This window comes from Zootoca vivipara, chromosome 2, assembly GCF_963506605.1.
Source record: "Zootoca vivipara chromosome 2, rZooViv1.1, whole genome shotgun sequence".
NCBI classification, from domain to species: Eukaryota; Metazoa; Chordata; class Lepidosauria; order Squamata; family Lacertidae; genus Zootoca; species Zootoca vivipara.
In genome coordinates, this window is record NC_083277.1 from 19,011,229 (window position 1) to 19,038,298 (window position 27,070).

General features: G+C 46.9%; 1 protein-coding gene and 1 long non-coding RNA gene across 3 annotated transcripts; one reads left to right on the plus strand and one right to left on the minus strand.

Moving 5' to 3' along the window:
• Positions 1 to 4,168: 4,168 nt before the first annotated feature.
• LOC118075976 (uncharacterized) lies at positions 4,169 to 9,250 on the minus strand. The gene is made up of 4 exons (XR_004691459.2): positions 9,102 to 9,250; positions 7,495 to 7,550; positions 6,845 to 6,932; positions 4,169 to 4,352 (listed from the first exon to the last, which is right to left on the minus strand). It is a non-coding gene; the product is annotated as an uncharacterized LOC118075976 (long non-coding RNA).
• A 409-nt stretch (positions 9,251 to 9,659) lies between these two features.
• CCDC51 (coiled-coil domain containing 51) lies at positions 9,660 to 24,312 on the plus strand. Of its 2 annotated transcripts, none has more exons than XM_035106917.2 (4): positions 9,660 to 9,781; positions 11,795 to 12,146; positions 13,287 to 13,451; positions 23,487 to 24,312. In XM_035106917.2, exons 2-4 carry the CDS (start codon positions 11,877 to 11,879, stop codon positions 24,255 to 24,257), a joined length of 1,206 nt encoding a protein of 401 aa, XP_034962808.2. In that variant the 5' UTR covers positions 9,660 to 9,781; positions 11,795 to 11,876; the 3' UTR covers positions 24,258 to 24,312. The 2 variants fall into 2 exon arrangements, with proteins under 2 accessions (XP_034962808.2, XP_060127222.1); XM_060271239.1 differs by having other exon boundaries at positions 9,688 to 9,774.
• The last annotated feature ends 2,758 nt before the right edge of the window (positions 24,313 to 27,070 follow it).

Here is a 27,070-nt window from a genome sequence, read left to right on the forward strand (position 1 = left end):
CAATAGAATCTAATCCCCTCTTAAAGGCAGGCGGAAGGACAAAGGGAGTTGCTTTGCTCCAAATAGAACTTCATCCGCCCACTGCAGCTATCTCTGGCTCAATTTCGACTATGCATTTTTAGCAAGAACAGCACATCTGAGAGCACTCCTGCCTCTTCTCACCCAACTAAAAACTCAGCATCCAAATCAGTTGCACACAAATTTTACCCAGTACTGGGGAGCAAGGAAGAACAGAACAGAAAAAGGGAGGCAAATAATGACAAGAGCACAAATGAATGAATGTTATCTGTGCTGCTCGAGAACCGTAACAATACATTAACTAAATGTTGGAATGAATGTTATCTTGAGGTTTAATGTTACGGGGGGTGGGGGGGGAAGAAGTGTACTTTTCTTGATGAAAGAAAATGACTGTCTTCCCCCTTGGAATAATAAAGATCAGAATCAAAGGATGGTTTATTGGTAGATGGGAAGGGACCCTCGGGGTCATCTAGTCCAACCCCCTGCAGAGCCCTCCACCTGTAGTCTTCTGGGTGTTATAACGTGCCTGTTCTTTTGGCCCACGCAGCGCAGAGATGCATTGACCGGGGTGCGGGGAATGGGGGAATCAGCCCAGCGCCCCCCAACTCATGCCATTCTCGTGCTCCGCCAACGCTGCTGATCCTCCCCCTCGAACCCACAGTCCCGCCCCTCTAGCTTTGGGATGTTGCTTTTGGTAGGCATGGGCGTAGCCAATCCATCAAAATAAATACAAATCAATACAAATTTTGAGGTTCTGCTCTTCCCCTCCCCAAAGCCTGCCCCCAACAAAAATCCTGGCTATGCCGAGAGGCGTAGAAAGAGGGGGTGCGGCCCGCCTCGGGTGTCATCCCTGAGGGGGGGTAACAAAATGGCACACCGCGGTGGGTGGCAGTTACCGCAGGGCCTGGACTGCAGCGTGTCCGAGCCATGTCTCTCTCCCGAAAGTGATGCTGTGGCTCGGCGCCCCGCGCTGCCCGGAATGGCAGCGTGGGGCTTGCGTCTGCCAGGCAGACTCTGTGGGCGGATCGCTGCTCTGGGTGCCGGAGCAGGTAGCTACGCCACTAGCTACGCCCATGCTGGTAGGATTGCTGTAAGTCCTGCTTTTCTAAAACACCGCATATCCATCATAAAAAGTGCAGGTACAGTAGGATGAAAGGCATCCCACCCCCGAAGCTATGGAAGAGGTGCCGCCTGCAAGAGGCACAGCAGGGCCCACTGCAGCCCCAAACCCCGCCAAGGAACTAACCTGAGGAAGTCCAGAGAAGAACGTGGCCTGGCAAGAAAAAAAAGTGACCCTGTCCGAAGTGAATTAGCTCTTTGCTGACCCTTGCCCCAGCCCCAGCTTGTAGCCAGGTAAGCCCACCCACCCTCAGTGCACATAAGGGGGGGGATGTTATTTTTTTCCATCTATAATACTGTCGTATTTATTTTACAGTACATTGATTATTGCCTTCATTTTATGGATCTATCTATGGTCTCATTAGACAGTAAAATCCGCGTTAAATTTCTGTTTTAGGGGGTGTTTTTCATCATCCAGAATGGATCAATTCACTTTTACATTACTTTCTATGGAAAAGTGTGCCTCAACTTATGTACGTTTCTAGTTATGGCCGGACCTCTGGAACGGATTATGGTTGTAAGTAGAGGTTCCACTGTAGTTATCACTATGGAATCGCCTTTGCATGTTTTGCAACGCTGCTATAAATTGTGCCTGCAGATGAGAACAGGGTTCACCACACAACTCCCCTCCTCTTCCAAGACCCCAAGGGACTTACGAAAGATTGGGCGCATAGATTGTTAGGGGGTCATCTTGAAGAGGTGGGTCGTGTTGAACCAAAGGTGGACTGTTCCGGACGCTCTGCTCACGCCATGTTGATCGTCAAGATGACCCCATCCCTAATTGGTAGAATCTGTAACATTGAGCTCATACATTGCTTGCTTTGATATCCACTAATTGGCCAGCTGGGATGATACCCTTATCTGTGGGCCTGGGAGGTTGGGCGCAGAGCCCAGAAAGGGGAAACATCGATATTTGCCACCTGTGTTTCCACGTGACGTACACTGTTCTATTGTATTGTTTCCAGCAGCCTTTGTCCAGTTTCCAGACACATGGCTGCATGTGGCACACAATTTGGCAGCCCCAGGATTTTGCACAGACGCGTTCCAACGATTGGTTAACTGCACCAATCCATAATGGAGTGCCGTACAGGAGTTTTGGGGCTACTTTGGCATTAAAGACCTTTAGTGGAGCTGGGACAAACTGATTCCATGTTAAAGAAGTATCGGGTGATAGCCAGAGCTAGAGTATCTGCTCCGTTAAGTGCAAGCTTACAATGGTATTTCCAGGAAGCATTATATTGGAAATGGATGCCTAGGAATTTAAAGTTTCTAACCTGTTCCAACGGGCTTCCACCGATCTCCTACCTATGAGGCTTCCAAGATCTTGCAAAAACAAGCATTATAGAGGACGATCTGGCTGCCACATTTGTCACTGCATTGATCGCCAGGGTTGATTCGGCTGATGTCCCCTTCCTCCCTCGCTCCTCCATGTGTGTCCCTCCAGAAGCTGCACGCTCGGTGGAAGAGGACAACCATCCCAGATAGGAGCGTACCGTTCTTCGGTCAAGGGTATACGATAGCTGCGCTCCCCTCCAAACAAGCCAGATGTGAGCCTTCAGTATCGCAGTGCCAATCTTAAATGCTCTTGATAAGTATGAAGGCTAACTCAATACACTGAAATGAAATCAACCATAAAGTGCTGCGTTGGCTGCCAGTGAGCGGTGAGGCCCAATTCAAGGTGCTAGTACAAGTGGAGAAAACTCGGTTTAAGTACACTTCGGTTTGAGTACTTTCAGTTTAAGTCAGGCATCCCCAAACTGAGGCCCTCCAGATGTTTTGGCCTACAACTCCCATGATCCCTAGCTAACAGGACCAGTGGTCAGGGATGATGGGAATTGAAGTCGAAAACATCTGGAGGGCCAAAGTTTGGGGGTGCCTGCTCTAAAGGGTTTTGGACTCAAGTACTTGAAATAGTACGCTCGAACTCAGGACGAAAGGGAGAAATGTGTTAAAGAGGAAGGCACGTTTGGCAAACCCTCACCATGATCAACTCCCACCCAGGACCCTACGTCCCCTGTGTGGAAGGATGTGTGGATCCAGAATTGGCCTCCACAGTCACTTACGGACTCACTGTTAAGACTGTGTTCATGGAAGACAATCTTACTCGGCTACGAGTGATCGCCAAAGAAGAGGACCTGAAATAGTGTCTCCTCTAATATCAACCATCTCAGACCCTTGAAATCAGGCATAGCCAAACTTGGCCCTCCAGCTGTTTTGGGACTACAACTCCCATCCCTAGCTAACAGGACCAGTGGTCATGGATGATGGGAATTGTAGTCCCAAAACAGCTGGAGGGCCAAGTTTGGCCATGCCTACTCTAAATGGTTGGGGGGGGGCTGGTGGTGATGCTGCCCACTTTGCACTGATCCATGACAGAGCCTTCTCTCTGAAATTCACTGGAAGAAGACATCCACAGTATCGCCAAGTTTATCTTTTTCAGGCAGCCTGCGGAGCTGGATATGAAGCCTGCAGCTTTGCTTCTCCTGCGCTTGGTCATCTTCACAGAGACTTTAGAGAGCTGGGGCTTTGCTTGATATGAAGGGCCATAGCTCAGCATCAATCAGGGTCAACAATAATGAAGTACAGGTAGGTGGGCCAATGGTTTCAATGAGTAGAACACAACTTCCTATGTTCTTATGTTTTCAGAGAAGCCGACCAGACTTGTGCAAGCTCATTCTGAAGCCGTCTGATGTGAGCCGCCATGTCAATTCCATCTTTCCAAGTGCCTGTCATTTTCACATTTTTCGTATTGTGACAGCTCCTTGGAGTTCTCTGGGCTATCACAGACTTGACAGCTCTCTCACTTCTAACACAGTTAAGGACCTTAATAGGTCGTCTCTTTTTCTGTTTTGCATGCCGCTTCATTAGAAATCTATTTATTCTGCTGCTGAATATAAATACTCTGCACAGTCTCCGAAGCAGAATGATGAGGGCTATAGTCCATTAATATCTGGAGGACTTCTGCCTTATCTCCTGATCACCCACCACAGGAACCAAAGGACACAAGGAAAGAAACTCAGCGGACATTAACAAAAAAAAAAGCCATTTATTTTGTTTGAACGAAATGTACAAAGGTGCTCAAATCAATGTTTCCCACAACATCAGCCTGGAAATCCATCCTAGTGCCAAGCATCCAGTGAGAGTGAATGCTTTTCTTGCCATGTAGTCTCATCAAATCTGCTACTTTTTACCAGATTTCTTAATCCCACCTCCAGCTGCAAAAGGAAATACATTACTATCAGGCTTAGGAAAGAAAGAGAGTTAACATGTGGTACTGGAAGCAAAATCCAGAAGTCCATCTCTCATCCTGGACCTACTAAGGGTCACATTGGATATAATGCTTTTCTCCTCATCCAATGCATATACATAGAAAGAAATTGTCAAAAGGCAGTCTAAACTCTGCAAAATCAGGTAGCTGTCCAGTATGCATGAAGAGATTCTAGGAGCTCTGCAAGGCACTTGTCTCATTTACATTTAATTGAAACTCTATCTCTCTCATGAGTTTGACCAAACTGTGGGAGGCAGTGGAAGACAGGAGTGCCTGGCGTGCTCAGGTCCATGCGGTCACGAAGAGTCGGACACGACTAAACGACAACAACCTGTCTAATCAGGACTTGCCAACTACTCTTCATGTATTGGAACCACAAGGCTAGACTTCCTCGAGAGGTTCGGAGGGTGGCAACACGAGAATGGGCCTTCTCTGCAGTGGCTCCCCGTCTGTGGAATGCTCTCCCCAGGGAAATTCCCTTTTTAACCAGGCCTTTGGTTGATTTGACATCCTGTGCCCTTTTAAAATGTGGGGTTTTTTGGGGGGGGTATTGGGTTGTTGTTTGTATTTTGATTATATATTTTGTGGTTTTATATTTTGATTTTGTTCTGTGAACCGCCCTGAGACCTCCAGGTCGGAAAATTAGAATATCGTTGAAAAGTGCATTTATTTCAGTAATGCAACTTAAAAGGTAAAACCAATATATGAGATAGATGCATGACATGCACAGCAAGATATGTCAAGCCTTTATTTGTTGTAATTGTAATTATCTGTCGTTAGGCGGGTCAATTATAAATGGAATGGAATTAATGAAATGTAATAGCAATGTTTATTTTTGTATTATTGTAACTATTTGTTTTATTACTGTGGAATTTCCAAAAGAAAGCATTTGTAAAAAGTAAAAGAAAAATAATAAGTTGCTTTACTGAAATAAATGCACTTTTCGATGATATTCTAATTTTCCGAGTTTCACCTGTATATAAATTCAACAAATAGCAATAATATTAATAATAACAATAGACTACCCCAACACACAGTATATTGGGCAGCCCTTGATGTCTCTCTGGACACTTCAGTGGCCTGCCTCCATATGCTGGGATGGGTCAGCATCTGCAGTTTATTTTAAACTGTTTTTAAGACTGTGTTTAAATTACACAACAGCGATGGCTAATAGCATAGTTATTGTGAAGGGAACTGTATTCTATGGTGGGGGGGGGGGGTGTGAGAGCAGCAGCTGGGTTTCACCAAGGCTATGATAAATCCACACATTTATTCAGCATCAGCATGATACAAACTATTAGGCACAAGGTAGTGAATGGCAGCGAGACGTGGTCTTGTCCTTCTGTTTGAACACTGCCACAAAAAGTGCATTAAAAACAGAGAGGAGCCTGGATGAGGTCAATGGTCTATCTAGCCCAGCATCCTATCTTCACAGTAGCCAACCAGTTGTCTCTCAAAGCCCACAAGCAGGACCTGAGCTCAACAGCACTCTCCCAGCCTGCAGGTTCCAGCAACTGGTATTCAGAATCATTCCTGCCTCCAGTCGTGGAGACAAAGTACAACCAACATTGCTAGCAACCATTTACCTCCATGAATTTTATTTTAAAGCTTATTTTATGGTGCTGGAGGAGACTCTTGAGAGATCCATGGACTGCAAGAAGATCAAACCTATCCATTCTTAAGGAAATCAGCCCTGAGTGCTCACCGGAAGGGCAGATCCTGAAGCTGAGGCTCCAATAGTTTGGTCACCTCATGAGAAGAGAAGAATCCTTGGAAAAGACCCTGATGTTGGGAAAGATTGAGGGCACTAGGAGAAGCGGACAACAGAGGACGAGATGGTTGGACAATGTTCTTGAAGCTATGAACATGAGTCTGACCAAACTGCGGAGGCAGTGGAAGACAGGAGTGCCTGGCGTGCTATGGTCCATGGGGTCACGAAGAGTCGGACACGACTAAACAACAATTTTAAAGCTGTCCAATTTGGCAGTCATCACTGGACTGAATCTAGTGCTAGTCCTCCTCAATACAGACCTATTGAAATTAATGGTTTTGAATAAGTTGTGTCCATTAATTTCAATGGTTCTACTCTAAGTAGGACTAGCACTGGATGAAACCCATTGTTAATTGAGATACCAAAGACTCGAGTTATGAGGCAAGCTACATGTTTTGCTATTTAGTATCAACGGTGCCTTCAGGCATTTTGGGGTGGAGGGCACGGAAGAGAATGAAATTAAATAGGAAACACTGCAGGTTCCCCAGGCAAGTGTAAGCACAGGTTTCTAAAAACAGTGAACGACCTACCATGTTAGATCTGTTAGACTTGGCACATTAGCCATATTTCCCTAACCTTGAGCTCCTCCCAGTGTCTATGTCTGCCCAGCAGTCAGACTGCTCAAGATAATTCTTCATTTGCATACAGTTTTAGAGAAAGCCACTTACTAAGTGGGCCCTTGCCAGCCGCTTTCGCCTTCAACTCATCCAGTTTCTTCTGCTCCTCCTTCTGTTTTTGCTTGAAAGCTTTGTCTTCCTGTTGGGACAATTGTTAGTAACAGCATGAAACAGCAACGAACCGGAATTATAAATCCACAATGACAACTGAACAATGTCAAAATCAACTCCGCCTTCTTTCCTTCTGAAAGGAGAGAAGGGCACTCCTTTCAAAAAGCAGCTGTCGGCACAAAACACACAGTAGCCTAGCCGGCTCATTCTGGAGTGACCTCAGATAATGCTTTAAGGCAGGGGTCAGCAACCTTTTTCAGCCGTGGGCCGGTCCACCATCCTTCAGACCATGTGGTGGGCCGGACTATATTTTGGGGGGGAAATGAACGAATTCCTATGCCCCACAAATAACCCAGAGATGCATTTTAAATAAAAGCACACATTCAACTTATGTAAAAACACGCTGATTCCCGGACCATCCGTGGGCCGGATTGAGAAGGCGATTGGGCCGCATCCGGCCCACGGGCCTGAGGTTGCCTACCCCTGCTTTAAGGGATTAGACTCACCAACAATTTCCCCTCCCCATATTACAGTTTCTCCACAGCACCACCACCCCTCCTTCACTCTATACCCCCTTACACATTTCTCACCTCATCCATTTCCTTTGCTTGCTTCTTGGGCTGCTTCAAAGGTTTCTTCTTGCCACCTGCGGGAGAAGAGGTGATAAGAGACAGACTGTGGGGCAATGGCAGGTGATTAGAAGAAAGTCTTGTGGCATCTTAAGAAATCAACCTGTTTCATAACCTATCCCCAAACTGCGGCCCTCCAGATGTTTTGGCCTACAACTCCCATGATCCCTAGCTAACAGGACCAGTGGTCGGGGAAGATGGGAACTGTAGTCCAAAACATCTGGAGGGCCGAGGTTTGGGGGTGCCTGACCTATGCCATGCTCCCACTGTTCTTTGCTTGAGGCAAGGGGGGGGTCGTGGGGTTTTGGATATTAGTATTTTGGATTTTGCGGATACCATTGTGGGGTCTCAGGAAAAGCAACAGAGGCCTGTTCTTGTCCTGTCTTTTTTTGTTTTGTTTTTTTGTTAGCCTAACTCAGGGGTCCCCAGACTTACCGGGCTTTGGGCCGGATGGCAGGGGAGTGCGCGTGCAGCGGGCTGGAGGGCGGGGGAGTGCGCGCCCATGCGCATGCGCGCACACACTTGCTGGCGCGCTTCCAGGTCGAAAAAAATCGCCGAAAATCGCTTGTGCGCATGCGTATGGGCCTCCCCCGACCCAGAAGTGCACCGGAAATGACCTCTTCTGGGTCGGGAGAGGCCCATATGCATGCGCACAAAGGATTTTCGGCGATTTTTTCCGATTTGGAAGCTCGCCGCCGCGCTGCGCACTGTAAGAGCGAGCGGCGGCAGCGGGCGGCGGGGGTCGTCGCGGACCGCATCTGGCCCGCGGGCCGTAGTCTGGGGACCCCTGGCCTAACTGATGCCATTTTGTTTCTGTAAAAAACTGCCTCCTTTAGAATTTAGGAGGGTGAGCCACAAATATGTGAAGACCTGATAACATTCCTAGGCAATTTTCAGGAAAACCTCCCTCTGCCAGGCAACTCTCCCCTTAAAGATCTCCAGGCAGGGTGTCCTGTTTCGATCAGCGCAAGGAACCTCAAAAGGGGGAAAGGGAAAGGAAAGCATGCCTATAAAAAGTATGAACAAAGGCTATTTGGAGTGGCTTCACCATCACACTAGTGAGTGTGGCTCACCCGCTCTGTTTTACTCAGCTGAATAAACAAGTGATTATTATGGGAATCTCCTCCGTCTATGGCAGGCTTCCTCAACCTCGGCCTTCCAGATATTTTTGGCCTACAACTCCCATGATCCCTAGCTAGCAGGACCAGTGGGCAGGGATGATGGGAACTGTAGTCTCAAAACATCTGGAAGGCCGAGGTTGAAGAAGCCTGGTCTATGTCATTTATTGGCTTTTCTGTGACCAAGGCAGCTTGGGCCCGATTAACAGACCCCTTGCCGTGTGTGTCCCTCTGCTGCCAGGAGATGTGGCTGCTGTTATTTTTGGCTGGGTTGTTTAAAAGACGCGCAGTTGGCAGCGGGACCCGAAGCTACGGAGCCTCCCAACTAGCCCCTGCTTAACCCCACAACCTATGAGGGGCCCCCTCCCGCTGTCTTCCCACCAACAAATCCCTGCCGACTGCCGCCCGCAGTCTTCCCGCCATCACTGCCCGTTCACCGAGATTCATTACCGTCGCGTCCCGACATGATGCTGCCTCCTCGCTTGCTGGCTTGCTTCTCCCCGACCCTCCGCTCGTTCCGACACCCGAAGGCCCTGACGCCGGGGAGGAAAGGAAAAGGGGCAGCACCAATCAGTCGCCGGTATGACGCAGGGAATCACTTCCGCCCGGCCCGGAACCACCACTTCTGTCATAGAGACCGAAAGTGCTAGAGAGAAAGTGGAGATAGAAGGGGAAAGGGCTAGAGCGGCGTCTAGAAGGATATAGCGAGACAAAGGGGAAAGAGTAGAGCGACGCCTAAAAAAAAATCATACGGTCCGTTCGGAGAGTTGAGCGTGAATAACTGGTTCAGTTTGAAAGATGGAATTCCCTACAGAGAACACCTCTAGAAGGTTAAACTCTCACCATGGAGATATGGAGGGTGTAGAGTGGCACCGCTCTGCGTCCTTTAGCGAATCACGGCCTATGACTACTTCCGATTACCCGTCTTTCGGGATGCGTGTCACTCTAAAATTTTCCTATCTCTACAGACGCAGATCTTCTACGTCTATTTTCAGCGACCCCCATACATGACATCCGCCCGGACTTGGTCATTGTCTTCTAGCTTCCCTTTGCCCGGCATTTGCAAGTCCTATGGTAGACTGTGAGTTGGAGTTGGAAGAAGAGAGCAAGAAAGAGAGAGAGAGTGAGAGGTGCGGGGGGTTGGGGAGCGGGAGCAAAATCCTGCACTGCTGCTGTTGCCATACAGCAAAAGTGGGGCGAGAATGGAGGGAGGGGGGAGAGGAGAGGAGCAGCGCCCCCAAGGAAAAAGCGGGGCAGGAGCAGAGCGACTGCTGGGGGTGCCGAGTGTGCTGGGAATCCGACCATCACCCAAAGGTCCCCTCGCTGCTCAAAAGTGGGAACAGGGACGGCCACTTCTTAAAATGCTTTCATTAAATTTCAGAAACAAAATTTAAAAATCCCTTCCTGTAGCACCTTTGTTGTTGTTTAGTCGTTTAGTCGTGTCCGACTCTTCGTGACCCCATGGACCATAGCACGCCAGGCACTCCTGTCTTGCACTGCCTCCCGTAGTTTGGTCAAACTCATGTTCGTAGCTTCGAGAACACTGTCCAACCATCTTGTCCTCTGTCGTCCCCTTCTCCTAGTGCCCTCAATCTTTCCCAACATCAGGGTCTTTTCCAAGGATTCTTCTCTTCTCATGAGGTGGCCAAAGTATTGGAGCCTCAGCTTCACGATCTGTCCTTCCAGGGAGCACTCAGGGCTGATTTCCTTAAGAATTGATAGGTTTGATCTTCTAGCAGTCCATGGGACTCTCAAGAGTCTCCTCCAGCACCATAATTCAAAAGCATCAATTCTTCGGCGATCAGCCTTCTTTATGGTCCAGCTCTCACTTCCATACATCACTACTGGGAAAACCATAGCTTTAACTATACGGACCTTTGTCGGCAAGGTGATGTCTCTGCTTTTTAAGATGCTGTCTAGGTTTGTAGCACCTTAGAGACCAACTAAGTTTGTCATTGGCATGAGCTTTCGTGTGCATGCACACTTCTTCAGGCTTTTAAATTTCAAGTAATTAAATTTCAGGTTTGCAATGTGGCTTACAGCAGTTGTTGTTAGCATCTGCCTCAAGAAGCAATGGAGTGCACCTCCAGGGTGAAGTCAAACCGCTGACTTAGCAGCACCAAAGTGACTTCCCTGGGGTACAAGCCTGGGCAGTGTGTCTGGAGATCCTGAGCTGCCCAGATGACAAGACCTCTTGGCCCTACTGATGTGGTCCAAAGGAAAGCAGGGGAATATGTTGGGCAACAGCTTGGCTGCAGGAGTTGCCAGTAGGGCAGGGCCATGTCAGGTTTTCAAAGTCGCAATCTGGTGGATAAAATGCGACGTTGAAAGGGAGGAACAAGCTGCCTCGTCCCTGGCCCACGAGGTGTCAGAGACAAGGCAAGTTGTTCCTGCCACACTCCATTTGCAGGGCTCCCTCTGCCTTCACAGGTGGGGTGGGATCACCTCTTTCTCCAAAAGGGAAGAGGTAAAGTGCGAGCAGCTCCTTGAAACCGCTGCACTGAGGGTCATGCGGTTAACCTTACCTTACCAAAGCAGTTTAATGAACCCCCACAACCAAACTGAACATATAAATAAGACCTAAAATAAAGATACAAATAATTAATATCAATACCAGCAACAAACTCCTCCGCCAACAAAACCCTCTAAACTATACCCCCGCCCAATTTATTCAGCATTATTTGCCATTATTAACCAGGAATTGAAGTTTAAATCTTTAGGCCAGGGATGGGGAACCTAGTGCCCTCCAGCTGTTGCTGGACTACAGTCTGGTCATTCTTGATCATTGGCCAGGATGGCTGGGACTGATTTGTGTTGGGAGTCCCGCAAACATCTGGAAAAGAGGAGGTTCCCCATCCCTTGTTTAGGTGATCATTTGGACAATTGCAAAAGAAAAAATTATGATGCAAGACTGTTTTTGCTTTGGTACCTTCAAAGCATGCTATGGATCCATGTAATTCTCTGTGTTCAAGGGAAACACTTGCTGATCCTGGAAGTGAAAGTGACAATTAAATATTGCAAAGTCAATTTAAATACTTACCTAAATGGGCATTCTGCATCGAAGGGACATTGCTATAAGAGATTTGTTTATTGGCTCTGAGTGATTGCTTTTCTCCTTCTTCTTCACACCTGTATCCTTGCAGATATTTCCCACCATGACTGGAATCTATGGTCAGTTTTGATGACGTGTCATATGGTGTCTGTTGCCACCCATGAGCCAACAATATGCAACATCACCAATTGATTGCACTGAGGAATCACAAAATGCGCCTACATTTAGTGAGAGCCTACTGCTCTCCGGCTTCCAAGAGGCCTGAAGCCAACACAGCTGTGGAAGTGGCTACAAATGTTCTTTATCGCTTATCAGAAGCTGGGAAAGTTTTGGGAAGAAACGCCGTTCAGAGAATCTCTGCAACCTCCCAGAGCTGGTGGGACAAATACGAGGAATTTGTTGGACTTAATGAAGTCCGAGAGGCCCAGGGAAACGTGACGGAGGTAATGACAACATCGTTGGTACATATTGGATAAAATGTATCTGAAGGTCTCCTTTCTGCTGTACAGGCTTGCCTGCTTATTTAGATTTAGCATGTTCTCTGAAATACATCTGGCTGGGACTAAGGAGAGGCCCTTCTCAGTACCTGTCCACGCTGCTAATGCATTCCTTTTCTAGAATAGTCATCTTGCTACCCCGCTTAATGGCCTTTTGCCTTCCTTTTTTAGGCTTCTTGTTAAGTTTTTTAATACTTCTAGAAGCTTTTCGGTTGTTTTATTGGGTACCTTTTTATTCCAATGTTAACCCTGTGCTCTTCTAGCTTTTTATAAATTGCATTTTTATTCTTATTCTGTTGTTTTGATTCAGGAATGGGGAACCTGTAGTCCTTGCAAATGTTGTCGGACCACAGATCCCACTGACCTCAGCCAGCATGACCAGTGCTCAAAAAATCTGATTTAAATCCGGGTTTATTATTTTTTTTTAAAAAAAAAACAATCATTGATTTTTATCCACCCTGGCTAATAGCATCTGAGCAGCTGTTTCCCCGTCCATAAAAAGTCTTTTCTGATCTTTTGGAATGTCGGTACCTATAATTCCTAATAATGTTTAAAATGAATTTTATAGCAGTACATACAAAAAGGGCACCAGGACAAGAAGATAAACCCAGAGGCGGGGAGCTGTACAAAACATAAAATATATAATCATTTTGAAAAAGACTACTACAGAATAAGGGTACCAACAACTAATCCTAGCTGAACACAAAAGAAAAAGAAAGAAAAAGTCCAAAGGGCACAAGGAAGAGGAAAAGGGCCAAATAAATTGAGTAATCAGATTTGGCTGGAATGAGGCAGCCCATTGTATGGGTGTATAAAGTTAAAAAAAAAACACGGCCACCATGTGGCCAGAATTTTTTTTTTGTTTCATCAGAGACCTCGGAGACTTTAAATAAACACATTTTAATTAAATAAGAAAGCACATCCTTCTTTTACCGTATCGACTCCCCTCCTTTCTGACTTTCTCTTACACTCTGGCGCAGAGTGGATAACAATTGTTTGATGCAAGCACTCCAGCTTCAGTGAGTTAGGCTGCCAAACCTGTACATGGCAAACTCATCTTTCCCTTGCCCACCCATCCTATTCTAGGCTGAAAAAAGGTTCATGGTAGCTCGCGGGATTGTACGAGAATCCCGGGAAACCTGGGAGGCCCAGCAGCTCAAACTGAAGGAAGTCCGGGACCGTTTAGACAGAGTCTCGCGTGACGACATTCAGTATCTGGAACTGGCAACCCTGGAGCACAAATTACTGCAGGTAAGAGTGCCAAGTACCCCGTTTTCTCCGGGAAAACCCCGATTTTACTTACCTTTTCCCGGTGGTCCCCTGTATCACTTCGTCTCCCGTTTTTCTCCGTTATTTTCTCCTGCCAGCGGCCAATTTTTTCCTTTCCGATTTGCCCTTCTATGGGCACCAAAAATGGCATCTACGCATGTCTGGAAGTGCATAGACGCGACTTCCGGTGTCGGCGGCGGCCATTTTTGGTGCCCATAGATGGGCGGAGCGACACTGGAAGTTGCGTCGACGCACTTCCTGACGTGCGTACAAGCGACTTTCGAAGCCGGCAGCGGCCATTTTTGGTGCCCATAGAAGGGCAAAGCGACACCGGAAGTTACGTCGACGCAACATCCGGTGTCACACGGCTGCCGGTCCCGGATTCTGCAGTCCGGGACTTGGAAGGTAAGTAAGAGTGTCTCAGAGTCCAGGAATGGAGTGAAAGGGTTGGAATTCTGCTTGCAGAGGGCCTTCTCGGTAGTGGCACCCACCCTGTGGAACGCCCTCCAACCAGATGTCAAAGAGAAAAACCAATACCAGACTTTTAGAAGACATCTGAAGGCAGCCCTGTTTAGGGAAGCTTTTATTATTGTATTTTAATATTCTGTTGGAAGCCGCCCAGAGTGGCTGGGGTATAAATAAATTATTGTTATTATTAATGTATCGAAGGTACTTTTTGCCCTTCCTTTTAGACCCGCCTCAACGCAAGTTACAATAAAATGTAAAAGCACTAATGGTTGCTAAAACAGCAGGTGCAACGATGCTGATGGTTGCTGAATTACCTTTTGGGGTTTTTAAAATAAGGACGCTGGGCCAAAATCATTTTCTGATGGTGCTGTTTTTTGGAAAGCCTGCAAGTGTTTGGGTGATCAGCAAACCACCACGGGCATATTAGAACTCTGCATGCAGAATGACAGGAATCTAACAATAGGATTTTAGAAATATGTTTCGGTGGCATTATTTTCTTTTTATCTGTTTGTTTTCAAGGAAGCCTTTTTCAGTTGAACATTAGGCGGAACGACCCCAGAGCTGGCAGGGATGCAGGCTGACTCTCCTTCGCTGGAGGCATTTAAGTAGAGGCTGGATGGTCATATGTCAGGGATACTGTAGCTGCATCCTGCAAAGCAGAGCCTACACTGAGCAGGGGTTTAGAGTAGGCAACCTTTGTTCAGCCTGTTGTTTAGTCATTTAGTCATGTCCGACTCTTCATGACCCCATGGACCAGAGCACGCCAGGCACTCCTCTGTTTTCCACTGCCTCCGGCAGTTTGGTCAAACTCATGTTGGTAGCTTCGAGAACACTGTCCAAACACCTCGTCCTCTGTCGCCCCCTTCTCCTAGTGCCCTCCATCTTTCCCAACATCAGGGTCTTTTCCAGGGAGTCTTCACAGCTTCAGGATCTGTCCTTCCAGTGAGCGCTCAGGGTTGATTTCCTTCAGAATGGATAGGTATGATCTTCTTGCAGTTCATGGGACTCTCAAGAGTTTCTTCCTTTCAATCAGCTGTTTCCCCCTCCCTCCCAAGGCAGCTTACATTAATAATTCCCAAAAGTAGCACACACACACAGAAAGTGCCAAATCCTCTAGCTGATCATAGAATCATTGTAGAATCAGAAGGCATCTCAAAGGTCATCTAATCCAGTGGTTCCCAATTAGCTAATTACTGAGGACCCCCCCCCCTATTTTCAAAATCCAAGCCTCGGACCCCCTGCTCTTGAAAATTTTGATAACTCTACGGTAGTTACCTGTGTTGCTTTTTCATGGGAGGCAGAGGATGCCACACTCTGTGGCCCTTATTTCCCTGGCCAGTGGTTGGGGCCAAAGCATGATTCTCTTCTAATTCAGCTCTGGAGCCCCAGGGCAGTGAGCCCCTTTGGTTCGCAGGGTACGGAATATTTTAGCAAGGATTGGCATAATTTTATCATGTTATTATATATGTAGCACCAGCCATCTGTTTTACAAAGTAGAAGAGGACATCCTTCCCAGGGGTGCAGTCTGGTACTGGGCCAAAGAACAAAGAATGGCTTTGATCACCAGGAGAGCAGAAGCGTTAACCATGCAGATCCTAGGCAGCCGATTCGGCCCATTGGAGGACAAAACCCGAGCGCTTCCTTAGAAGGAGAGGCTGTGAATGAATCAAAGAATCATAGAGTTGGAAGAGACCACAAGGGCCATCCAGTCCAACCCCCTGCCAAGCAGGAAACACCATCAAAGCATTCTTGACAGATGGCTGTCAAGCCTCTGCTTAAAGACCTCCAAAGAAGGAGACTCCACCATACTCCTTGGTAGCAAATTCCACTGCCGAACAGCTCCTACTGTCAGGAAGTTCTTCCTAATGTTAGAATGTTAAGAGTGGAGACTGGGATAACTCTGTAACCAGGAAAACCATTTTGTAGGGATTCTGAAAGCCTATTGTGGCTCGCTGGTGTTTCATTTCCCATTCCCCTGACTACATTGTGCAAGAGCAGAAATGGGTGAAATGGCAACTCTGAAAACCCCAGCATTCAGCTTCTAGTATGTTTATAATCTTTAAACCAAGGGTGGGGAACCAGCCCTCCTTTGCACCCTCCTTGAGTGTTTTTTGCCCTGTCCTTGAATTCTGCTACTGCTTCTTTCTTGCCTGGATGGGCAGCAGGTAGAGGAATGGGCAAATGTGTGAAAAAACGAGCCTCTTGTACAAAGGTAACACTTTTTTTTGGTCTCTGACTCACCCTTCTTCTTTAAAACTTGCATTATTTCGAGCACTTTACAGTCCTGGAGGAAGCTGGTTTTAGGGACTAGCTGCACATATTTCTTTCTCAGGCAATGGGCCATTTCACACGTTTCTGTTAAGAATTCTTAAGCGTATGCCATCGCATGCAGCAGGCTGTTAATTTTTACCTTGCCGATTTGCCCTAGTACTTTATGTCTTGTCACTTCCATTTGACTTAGTCACTCAGGCTGGGCTGGTGGGGCTGGGCTTCAGGGGGCGAGTATCTTTCCAGCATATTGCACAGCGGCTACTGAAGCTTCTTCCTTTAGTACAGGCATGGGGGAACTTTTTGCAGTCCTCCAGGCAGACTCTAGCTCCCTTTAGACCCAGCCAGCCTGGCCATTGGTCAAGGATGATGGGACTTGCAGTCCAGCAACACCGGCAGAGTCCCTCATCCCTGTTGTCATCTAATGATCTGCCTGCTTCCTTGGCTGGTTTACAGCTTCGGACGTATTTAAAATGATTTGTTGTTGGCTTGCCTTAAAAAGGATACAGTGGTACCTCGACAACCGAACGATTCGACTTCCGAAGGTTTCGACTTCCGAAGTTGACACCCCCGGAAGTCTTTGTGCCCCACGCGCGCGGCCGACGCCTGCGCAAAGCGGTGCGCGCGGCCGGCGCATGCACAGAAGCACGAAATTGCGCTTCGCGCATGCGCAAAAGCAGCGCTTCGACAACTGAAGACTTCGACTTACGAAGAAGGCCGCGGAACGGATCGTCTTCGTAAGTCGAGGTACCACTGTATTGCTAAATGGGGACTGCTCGAAGATGGCTGCTGCTGGCTGTGAGAAGGATTTTTTCGATTTCTGGACGGACTTGGCAAGATACCAGCGTGCGAAGAGACAGTGCTAATTTATAGAGGAATCATAGGCATAAATTCACACAGAAATATACAGTATATGGTTTGCTCAAACTTGCTTGCTGGAAAAACTCAGGGGCTGGAAAGAAGATAGAAGGATTTTAATAGACTATTGGATAAGATCTGGATTTTATTGATTAGAAAGCAGTGACTATAAGAGGACTAGGCTTTCTGAGTCTGAAGCATGGGAAGTCAAATTTAAATTTGTATAATTTGGCAGAAGATTTGGATTACTTGTTTAATTGATATTTGTATGATTTGAAAATGGATTAGATATTTAAATTGGAAAATCTAATAAAAATGTTTATTTTTAAAAGAGCATATTGCTAAAAACGTTGCTTCCCCCTCTCCCCTGATTCCTGTGCCAGCTCGCCAGCCTTCTGCAACAAAACTCTTCTTTTTTTGGAAGAAACGTTTTCAGCGGGCCTGACATTCCTTCCCTTCCCAGAGTCTGTTTGTTTTAGCTCGGTTGATGTGCAGGCAGAGGGATAGTTTCAACAAGATTCTTTCATCCCTTTGTGCCCTGCAGCAAGGCGAAAAGAATGCAATACTGTTTTTAAAATTCCCTTTCTTCTTTCTGTGCTCGCATAATTCCAGAATGAGCCTCTCTTTACATCATAGTTGACGGCTGGCCAGGACTTGCTACACAGGTTGGGTTACATAACCCCTTTTCACTATAAATACACACATGCCATAATAATGATTAGGAAATTTAATCTCTCCCTTTCTGAAAGAGGATAAGCAGCATGTCTCTTTCTGAAATAAAGCCCTGCAGGATCAGACTAAGGGCTCTGTCGAGACCAGAATCCTGTTTCTTGCCATATCCGGCTGGGTACTTCTGGGACAAGTAAGACATGAAGGCACCAGAACTCTCCCAGTTTTACCTCTGCCTGCCCCCCACCCCAGCGACTGGTGTGCGGAGAGGTATGCTTCTAATAGACGTGGCAATTCCGCTTGGCCATCTTGGCCAACCCTAACTGCCACGAATTGGTCGTCGTTCTGAGCCTGCGATCCTAAACACAGCAGGTGTTGAGTCCCCTTGCAGACTGGACACAGTAAACCCACTGAAATTAACGGACCTAACTTAGTTACGTTAATGAATTCCATTGTGGGTCTCCTCTGAATGCCACCCAGTGTGACTTAACTTCTAGGGAGGAATGGCCTGCCAAGGCAGAACTCTTGGTCCATCTAAGCCAGGCATCCCCAAACTTCGGCCCTCCAGATGTTTTGGACTACAATTCCCATCTTCCCCGGCCACTGGTCCTGTTAGCTAGGGATCATGGGAGTTGTAGGCCAAAACATCTGGAGGGCCGCAGTTTGGGGGTGCCTGATCTAAGCTCAGCCCTGTGTCCACTGACTAGCAGCAGCTCTCCAGGATTTCGGGCAAATGTCTCTCCCAGCCCTGTCTGGGAATGCTGGAGTTCGAACCTGTGGCCTTTAAAGCATATCCAGTAACACTTAACTGGTGCCCCTCCCTAATAAACGTGAACTGGATCTCACAGTTAAAGCTGCCTATAAGCCCATTGGTCCTTACCACATCATGTGGCCGTGAGTTCCACAAGCTGGTTCAGAAGAAGTGTTTCTGGAATGTCAAAGGAAAAACGTTTTCCCCAGGAGCAGCTTTCCTCCTTATTGTTTGCGGCACTCGCCTCCTTGGCGATGTGGCTTTCATAGCCTGAGCCAGCGAGCCACCAGGCTGCGGGTTTCGGTAAATGGTTTCCTCGTGCCATGATGTTGCCAGGGAAAACTACAGAGGAAAACTGCAAGAGGGCATGGACCACTGGTCTGCCCAGGATTGCAGCCTGCCTTGCTTCTGTGTCATTTATGTTTGTGGTGGAGCCATTCCAACCTTTCCGTCGCTTCCATCTGTGCGTTGAGGTTGTTCTTTAAAAAGCCCAGGGCTGTGCTATGTTCCCTGGGGAGAAGACTGGTCATGAGAAAAGAGGGAAGAGCTAGGATCCCGATAGTCTAGTTGACATTTCTTTCTAGTCAAGCAGACACAAGTTCCTCTCCAGCTGCGCAGATCTATTTTTTGCAGGCATTCTGTATTACAGTGGTACCTCGGTTTAAGTACTCAATTGGTTCCTGAAGTCTGTACTTAACCTGAAGTGTACTTAACCTGAAGTGAACTTTCCCATTGAAAGTAATGGAAAGTGGATTAACCCATTCCAGACAGGTCTGCGGAGTACTTAAACTGAAAATACTCAAACCGAGGCGTACTTAAACCTAGGTATGACTGTATAGAGTTGGGAAGAAAAGAGGAGGGGCAGGAGAGAGGGGGTGGGGTGCTAACGCTTATGTTCCTTTACTTAGTGTATGCACGGGGTCTTTGTGTCAGCGTTACTTGGGTAGGTTCTCGTTCGGTTTGCGTGTTGTGTTTCCTTGGTGGTGAGAGAGGTTGGGGTAGCCTAAGTTGATTGTCTTTGGTTGGCTACAGTGGGGTCTGTTTGTGCGTGGGGTTGTTGGGTTAAGTTAGCCATATTGAATCGTATGCTGTTGGTGGGTTCATGTTGTTGACTTGTTGGGCTGTGTATGTGATAAAGGGGAGCCATACCGGGGTGAAGGCGCCCTCTTCTATTTCTCCCTGTGTCAGTTTCAGTCTATTGGTTAGCTTTTCTAGTAAGGCTGTTTCCCATACTACCTGATACCAGTGTTCCATGTTTATTCCTGACAGGTCCCTCCAGTATCTGGCTGCTGAGAGTAGGTGGGTTATGAGCTCTTTATAGCATGAGTGGGCGTTGCTATCTTGGAAGGTGTTCAGTAGGGCCAGTTCTGGGGCGAGTTCTATTACCGTATTTTTCGCTCCATAAGATGCACCCGGTCATAAGACGCACTTAGTTTTTAGAGGAGGAAAGCAAGAAAAGAATGTTCTGAATCAATGCTGCTGCTGGCTGCTCATCCCTCTGCCACCACTGGGAGCCATGGCTCCGGCAGCAGAGGCATCCCTCCCCTTGAGGGATCCCGCTGCCGTCCAGTGCCTTCACTCCATCAGACGCACAAACATTTCCCCTTCCCTTTTAGGAGGGAAAAAGTGTGTCTTATGGAGTGAAAAATATGGTACCTTTTGTAGTTATTTTGCTTATTTCTTGTATGACTGTTGTTCAGAAGAGTTGGGTTTTAGGGAATTCCCACTACATGTGGAGGTATGTGTTTGTGGAAGTGCCGCCTCTCCAGCATTTTGGTGAGGTTTCTGGGCATATTAGCGCCAGTTTCCATGGTATTAGGTACCATCTGTAGGTAAATTTCAGAGTGAGTTCCCTTCTTTTGGCTGATCTTTACTTAAAGGGAGGTTTGGACCACATTCTAGTCCAGTGGTTCCCAACAGGTGGTCCGCGGACCCCCAGGGGTCCGCGAGCTATGCCAGAGGGGTCCGCAAGATGCTATTAGAATAAAAAATATATTAAATATATTTTGTATGATAACAGATTTTTGGTTTTGGCCGCTTCCTGCATGAGCAGAGTCTAGCGCAAAACTAGAATTAGATAGAGGCAGTAGTTCTGCTGTATGCCGTTAGGTGGCGCTTTACAAACACTACTGTTTTGCAAAGAGGCAGCGCGCGCATTCTACTAATGCTCACCCCCCCAAGATGTTTTGCGCGCGTCGGCTTCATTTGTGCGCTACTGCGCAGGTACCCTGTCTTCTCCATTCCCCTCCCTCCTCCCTGGCGCGCGCTGCCTCTTTGCAAAACAGTAGTGTTTGTAAACAAAGCGTTGTTTTTCGCGGAAGCTACAGTTCGCGTAGTTAAAAATGGACCGTTGGTTAAAAAGTGGTTCGTTAAAACGACAAAGGCCTACAGATGAAGAGGAAGATAATGCATTTGATGTTCAAGCAAGTAAGTCAGTGACTCTCGAACCGATCTTGTCAGTGTCCATTGAACCTAAATCGTCGGCGTCCCTTGAACCTAACCCTTCCAAGATCAGTGTTAAGTTTACTGGAAAAATTAGATTAGGAATTAGATTTAGGATTAGGAATTAATGGGGGTCCTTGTCACAATAGCGGCTCGATGAGGGGTCCTCGAGAAAATTTTGTTGGGAACCCCTGTTCTAGTCCATTGGGTGGGATTAATTTCGTAGCCTATGTTGTCCTCCCATTGTTTTTTTTTTATTGCATCAGGCAAGTTTGTGGGGCTTCGGAGGGGTATTTTGTATATTGTGAATCCCACATTCTTTTGATAACAGAACACTGTTTTGTTCTTCCGTTCGCTTATTTCTCCATTTTGGAGCTTCACTGAAATAAAGGGAAGAAGACTCTCTTCACCCTGTTTTCGCTAACATCACGCAGTCTAGCTTAGCCTTATCTTGAGAACATTCCCTTCGCGAATGAAATGGGCGATGCCGAGCCATGTTAATGCTTGTGCAAACAGAACTCGTGGACTTGAGGATAAAGAGGCGGGGTATAAATGCAGCATTTTATATTGCTACTGCCTGGGATGGCGAAGATGTCATATTCCCCTGTAATCCCCCAGTATTCACTAGAGGAGGATCTTGCTAGCCTCTTTGCTGCCAGAGATAAAAAAGACTTAAGCCAGCTATTTCCTGTACTTGCACATGCGGCTGACCTGTAGCCACGGCTTTGACAGCAGTCTTGATTGGGAGAAATTGACAGGCGTGAAACCAAGAACGCTGTGGTGTTCTTGCGCACATCAAGCTCTTGTTAAAGGCACAGAAGCAGGGATTATGCCACATACAGCCTTCCTTCCTTTATTTATTTTGACAAAGTAATAATCATCTATAAATAAGAATAAAAAATGTGCACCCCACCACCGAGACCATTCCATTGTAACTATCCAACCTCCCAAAATTTCAACACCTCCAGCAATGGTTTGACCCCTTTCCGTTTTAACAGTTCAAGTTCTACAAACACCTTCCATTTCTCCTCAAAATCATTTCTCCTGCATATTCCCCCTCTTACCTTAACGGCACGTGTTAATTTATCATTAATAGCTGTATCCCACACCTCTTTATACCATTCTTCCATTTTATTTTCTGCTTGCCCTTTCCACTTCCTAGCTGTAATAATTCGTGCAGCTGTCAATAAATTTGTGAGCGAGTCCCTCATAGCCTGCGAACCTTCCACCCCATCGTAAATTGATAATAACGCTACCTCTGGACTTTTGGTCGGCTTTAACCCAGTGATTTCTGTTATCTCCTTAAACACCCTTTGCCAAAAAAATTGTACATATTAACACCCCCACCACATGTGGACATAATTCTCTGTTTCCTGGCATCCCCTCCAGCATAACACTGAACATTCCTTGCTTATTTGATTTAATCTGACTGGTGTTTAATACCATCTCCTGATTAATTCATAATAATTTTCTTTTATTCTTATAGACAACATTTTCAACATACGTTTCTCCCATATTTCCCCCCAGCCTTGACTATCTATTTGCCCTGTTGTCTCCTTTTCCCACACCTCTTTTAATTAATCTTCTTGATCCACAATTTCTAGTGAAATTTTTATAAATTTCACTGGTTTCCCCCGCATACCCGTCTTCCGAGATAGTTCCATCATCTAACATGCTGTTCTATTATTATTATTATTATTATTATTATTATTATTATTATTATTATTATTATTGATTTTCTTGATTTACAAAAATATGTCCAATGTCTCCCATAACATTTTTACAAATCAGTTTCATTTGTTGAGACATTGGGAAGAAAAGGGGGAAAGAGGTAAATGGGGGAGAGATGGGTGGGGGTGGGGTAGGGTGACAATGTTTCTATTTTAATTAATATATGTGGGGGGGGGTTGTCAGCGTCGCTTGTGCAGGTTCTCTGTTGTTTTTCTTTGGTTGTGTTTCTTTGGTGGTGAGAGATGTTGGGGTTCGCCTAGGGTCTGGTTGTTCATTTGTGGTTGGCTGTGGTGGTCTTTGTTTGGTGTGTGAGCGGGGTGGGTGGGTGTTTTGGATCAGGTTAACCATATTGATTTGTATGCTGTTGGTGGGTTTTTGTCATTGTCTTGTTGGGCTGTGTATGTGATAAAGGGGAGCCATACCTGGGTGAAGCCATCTTCTTCTATTTGTCCCTGTGTCAGTTTCAGCTTATTGGTTAATTTTTCTAGTTAGGCTGTTTCCCATATTATTTGGTACCATTGGTCCATGCTTACTCCTGACAGGTCTCTCCAGTGTCTGGTTATGATGTTTCTGGCTGCTGAGAGTAAGTGGGTTATGAGCTCTTTATGATGTGAGTGGGCATTATTGTCTTGGAAGATGTTTTAGCAAGGCCAGTTCTGGGGTTATTTCTAATGTTTGCTTGGTTATTTTACATATTTACGGTATCTTATGGTTGTTGTCCAGAATCATTGGATTTGGGGGCACTCCCACCACATGTGGAAATATGTGCCTGTTGAGGTGCACCCTCTCCAGCATTTTTTTTTAACCAGGCCTGTGCGTTTTCCTTGCAGGAAGAGAAGAGGTACCGGAGCACCTATCAAACGGCGGAGGAGTCTGAGCGGGAAGCCTTCTCCCTCTTCTCTGCTGCCGTGAGGGAAAGCCACGAGAAAGAGCGGACCAGAGCGGAGAAAACCAAGAACTGGTCTATCATTGGCTCAGTGCTGGGGGCCATTATTGGGGTCATGGGTTCTACCTACGTCAACCGAGTTAGGCTGCAGGAGCTGAAAGCCTTAGTTTTTGAGGCACAAAAGGGACCTATAAATCTTCAGGAAGCGATCAGGGAGCAGGCCTCCAGCTATAACTCCCAGCAGAGGGATCTGAGCGACCTCGTTGCCAGCCTGAAGGACATCCTACAAGCGGTGGCCGTGACCTCGCAGGAAGCGGCGGGGGATTCCTCGGCCAAAGCCATGCCTCTAAAAACAGACCCTCTCTTAGTTTCCGTCAAGGAGCAGCTGAGCTACTCCAAACAGATCAGCTCTTTCCTCGAGAGTTTGCAGCGGCAGCTTAGCAGCCTGGAAAAAAGTTTAGGGCAAATGGCCGCCGAGGTACAGAACGTGAAAAGGGTCCCTCAGCCTGCCTCTGGGAGGGAAGCACTGCTTGGTCCTTCGACGGAGGGGAGCAGCCAGACCTTTGAGGCGGAAGACGTGGTTCTGGAACTGTGCAACACGGAAAGGAGACTGGAGGCACAAATGAAGAGGAACTCGATCTACAGCACAGCCTTCACATGTACTGTCTTTGCTATCACGTTCCCCATGCTCTACGTCCTGCTCAAGGGGAATTAGCCTGCAGCCCAGCGAAGAATAATTTGTGGGAGTAATAAAGAGTCATCCCCCTTCAGTCTTGACAGTTTCTTCTTGATAATGTGCTGTTGTTTTTGAAGGCAATTTTCTGAAATTATACCTCTGACTAGAGCCGTGTGCAAATGTATTGTGGAAAAACATACAACCTGTGTCTCTTTCTCATGTGCATTTGCAGATTCCTTTTTGTGGGGAGACAGATGCAGGGTATCGCAGCTCCCATATCGTGTTATCCTAACGGGAGAAGCCTTTTGAACGGCTGCTGGTGAAATCTTACTTGGTGCACTTTTAAAGAACAAACTAACAGGGATTCGGGTTTTGCAATTACCCAGATTCTGCCTTGCAGTGTCTTCTGAAATTCTAACGTGGGTATCTTCTAAGATGAAATGTGCCAGGTGGTTAGTTGGATGTTTTGGGTTTTGCTAGGTATATGATGCCTCTTTTCTTTCTAATCTTCTCTGCAGACATCTTCTGTTACCTGCCTACACATGCTTCCTGGCTGTGCCGTAAAATACTTCTGCACACCACCCCGATCTCCAAGCGGTGCAAGATTCCAGGGGTTGGTTGCAAGCGCTTAACCAGGGTTCATGTTTCCTTTTGGAAGTGAGAGACAGCGGAAACTGTGGTGTCTTTATGATATACGGTTTATTTACACACATATATACGGCCTGAGCCTATGATGGAGAGGTTCACAGCATTAACACCCCAAAAGGGTCTTGATTATCCCATAGCCGCAGCCCTGGATTCAAACAAAAATCAAGCATTGCTCTCAAACATTGCCCTGACTCACTCTCTCTCCAGCTTGCTGCTGTACTTCCTAGGTCACATCGCTGCAACTCTCAACTCAAGCTTTGTCGTCCTTTCTCTGAGTCGAGGGAGGCATTACTACCTTTGTGGCTCATGCACCTTTCAAAAAAGAAGTTTCCTCCTCCCCTCCCTTCACAGCAGGCACACAAGCATGATTTTCCAGGTGATTTTCCTGACAGGGGAATGCAAGAAATGGAGAAAACCTCACCTGTGGGATTTCTTATCACACATCTTTTGAAACCGGAGAGTCTTTGAACCTCTTTTGTTGACCACCGGCATTACGCTTACCATTTTTAAGTTCGGAAAAGAATACAGTGGTACCTCTGGTTACAAACTTAATTTGTTCCGGAGGTCCGTTCTTAGCCTGAAACTTCTTAACCTGAAGTACCACTTTAGCTAATGGGGCCTCCCACTGCCGCTGCGCCGCTGCCACCAACCGATTTCTGTTCTCATCCTGAGATAAAGTTCTTAACCTGAGGTACTACTTCTGGGTTAGTGGAGTCTACAACCCAAAGTGTTTGTAACCCAAGGTGTTTGTAACCCAAGGTACTACTGTACAATGGTACAGTACATTGGTTCTCAAATGGCTTAGTTGTCGAACAAATTGGCTCCCGAACGCCGCAAACCCGGAAGTGAGTGTTCCAGTTTGTGAACGTTTTTCAGAAGTCGAATGTCCGACACAGCTTCCGCTTGAGTGCAGGAAGCTCCTGCAGCCAATCGGAAGCCGCACCTTGGTTTTCGAACAGTTTTGGGAGTCGAATGGACTCCTGGATCGGATTAAGTTCGAGAACCAAGGTACCACTGTACTTGCTTTGGAAGACGAAATGGCCCATTATCCAGGCAATCACCTCAACACAGGAATCTAGCCTGGCTTATATTTTAACACTAACCTGGGGTTAGAAGGATCCAGCATACAGATTACCTCCCCCCACCCAAACTCATAACAATGCCATTCTGAAGTCATCCTGCTGCCAGGATGTTGCCCGGGATAAAGATTTTCAGAGGGCACTAACAAGTACACTCGCTCTAGAGTCCTGCCCTAGCCACTGCTGTGGGGTTGGGCAGTGTTCAGCCCTACAGCTTAAACCCCAGGGACTTTCATTAGGCAGCTCAGCCATTTTTTCCCACAATGAGCAGACCTAACACCCTGCTTCCCTTATCCTACCACAAACAGCAGCAGAAGCTTGGGGTTCCCCCCCCCTTATAGCAGAGACAAAGGGAGACGGGGTTGCTCAGACCATTATCAGCTCTCGCAGCTAACTGATTTTTCTTGTGGGTCAACAGACCTTCATAGCGGGTGTGCTAAGCTCCCCCTGTGTCTTTTCCAGGAAATGGGGTTGAGTCATCGAGGTGCAGAGAGGCCAGGATGGAGAGAATGAAAGGGCCGTTTGCCTGGGTCAGAATGAGCAACTGCGATTCAGAATGGAGGCAGGGAAAGCTTGCGCTGTTCGTACCCAGAGATGTGCTGGATTGAAAGCCCATGTCCTGTCTCAGACACAAGTCACCTGACCTCCCCTAGCTTTTGTCGAACTCACACTCGGCTGCTACAGTTCATGGTTGACCAAGGCTTGGCTCTCTGTGTCTATGTGTCTTTAAAGCCCTAAACGGCCTTGGCCCAGTATACCTGAAGGAGCGTCTCCACCCCCATCGTTCTGCCCAGACACAGAGGTCCAGGTCCGAGGGCCTTCTGGCGGTTCCCTCACTACAAGAAGCCAAGTTACAGGGAAGCAGGCAGAGGGCCTTCTCGGTAGTGGCACCAGCCCTGTGGAACACCCTCCCACCAGATATCAAAGAGAAAAACAACTATCGGACTTTTAGAAGACATCTGAAGGCAGCCCTGTTTAGGGAAGTTTTTAATGTGTGACATTTAATGTATTTTAATCTTTGTTGGAAGCCGCCCAGAGTGGCTGGGGAAACCCAGCTGGATGGGCGGGGCACAAATTATTATTATTATTATTATTATTATTATTATTATTATTATTATTAATGTA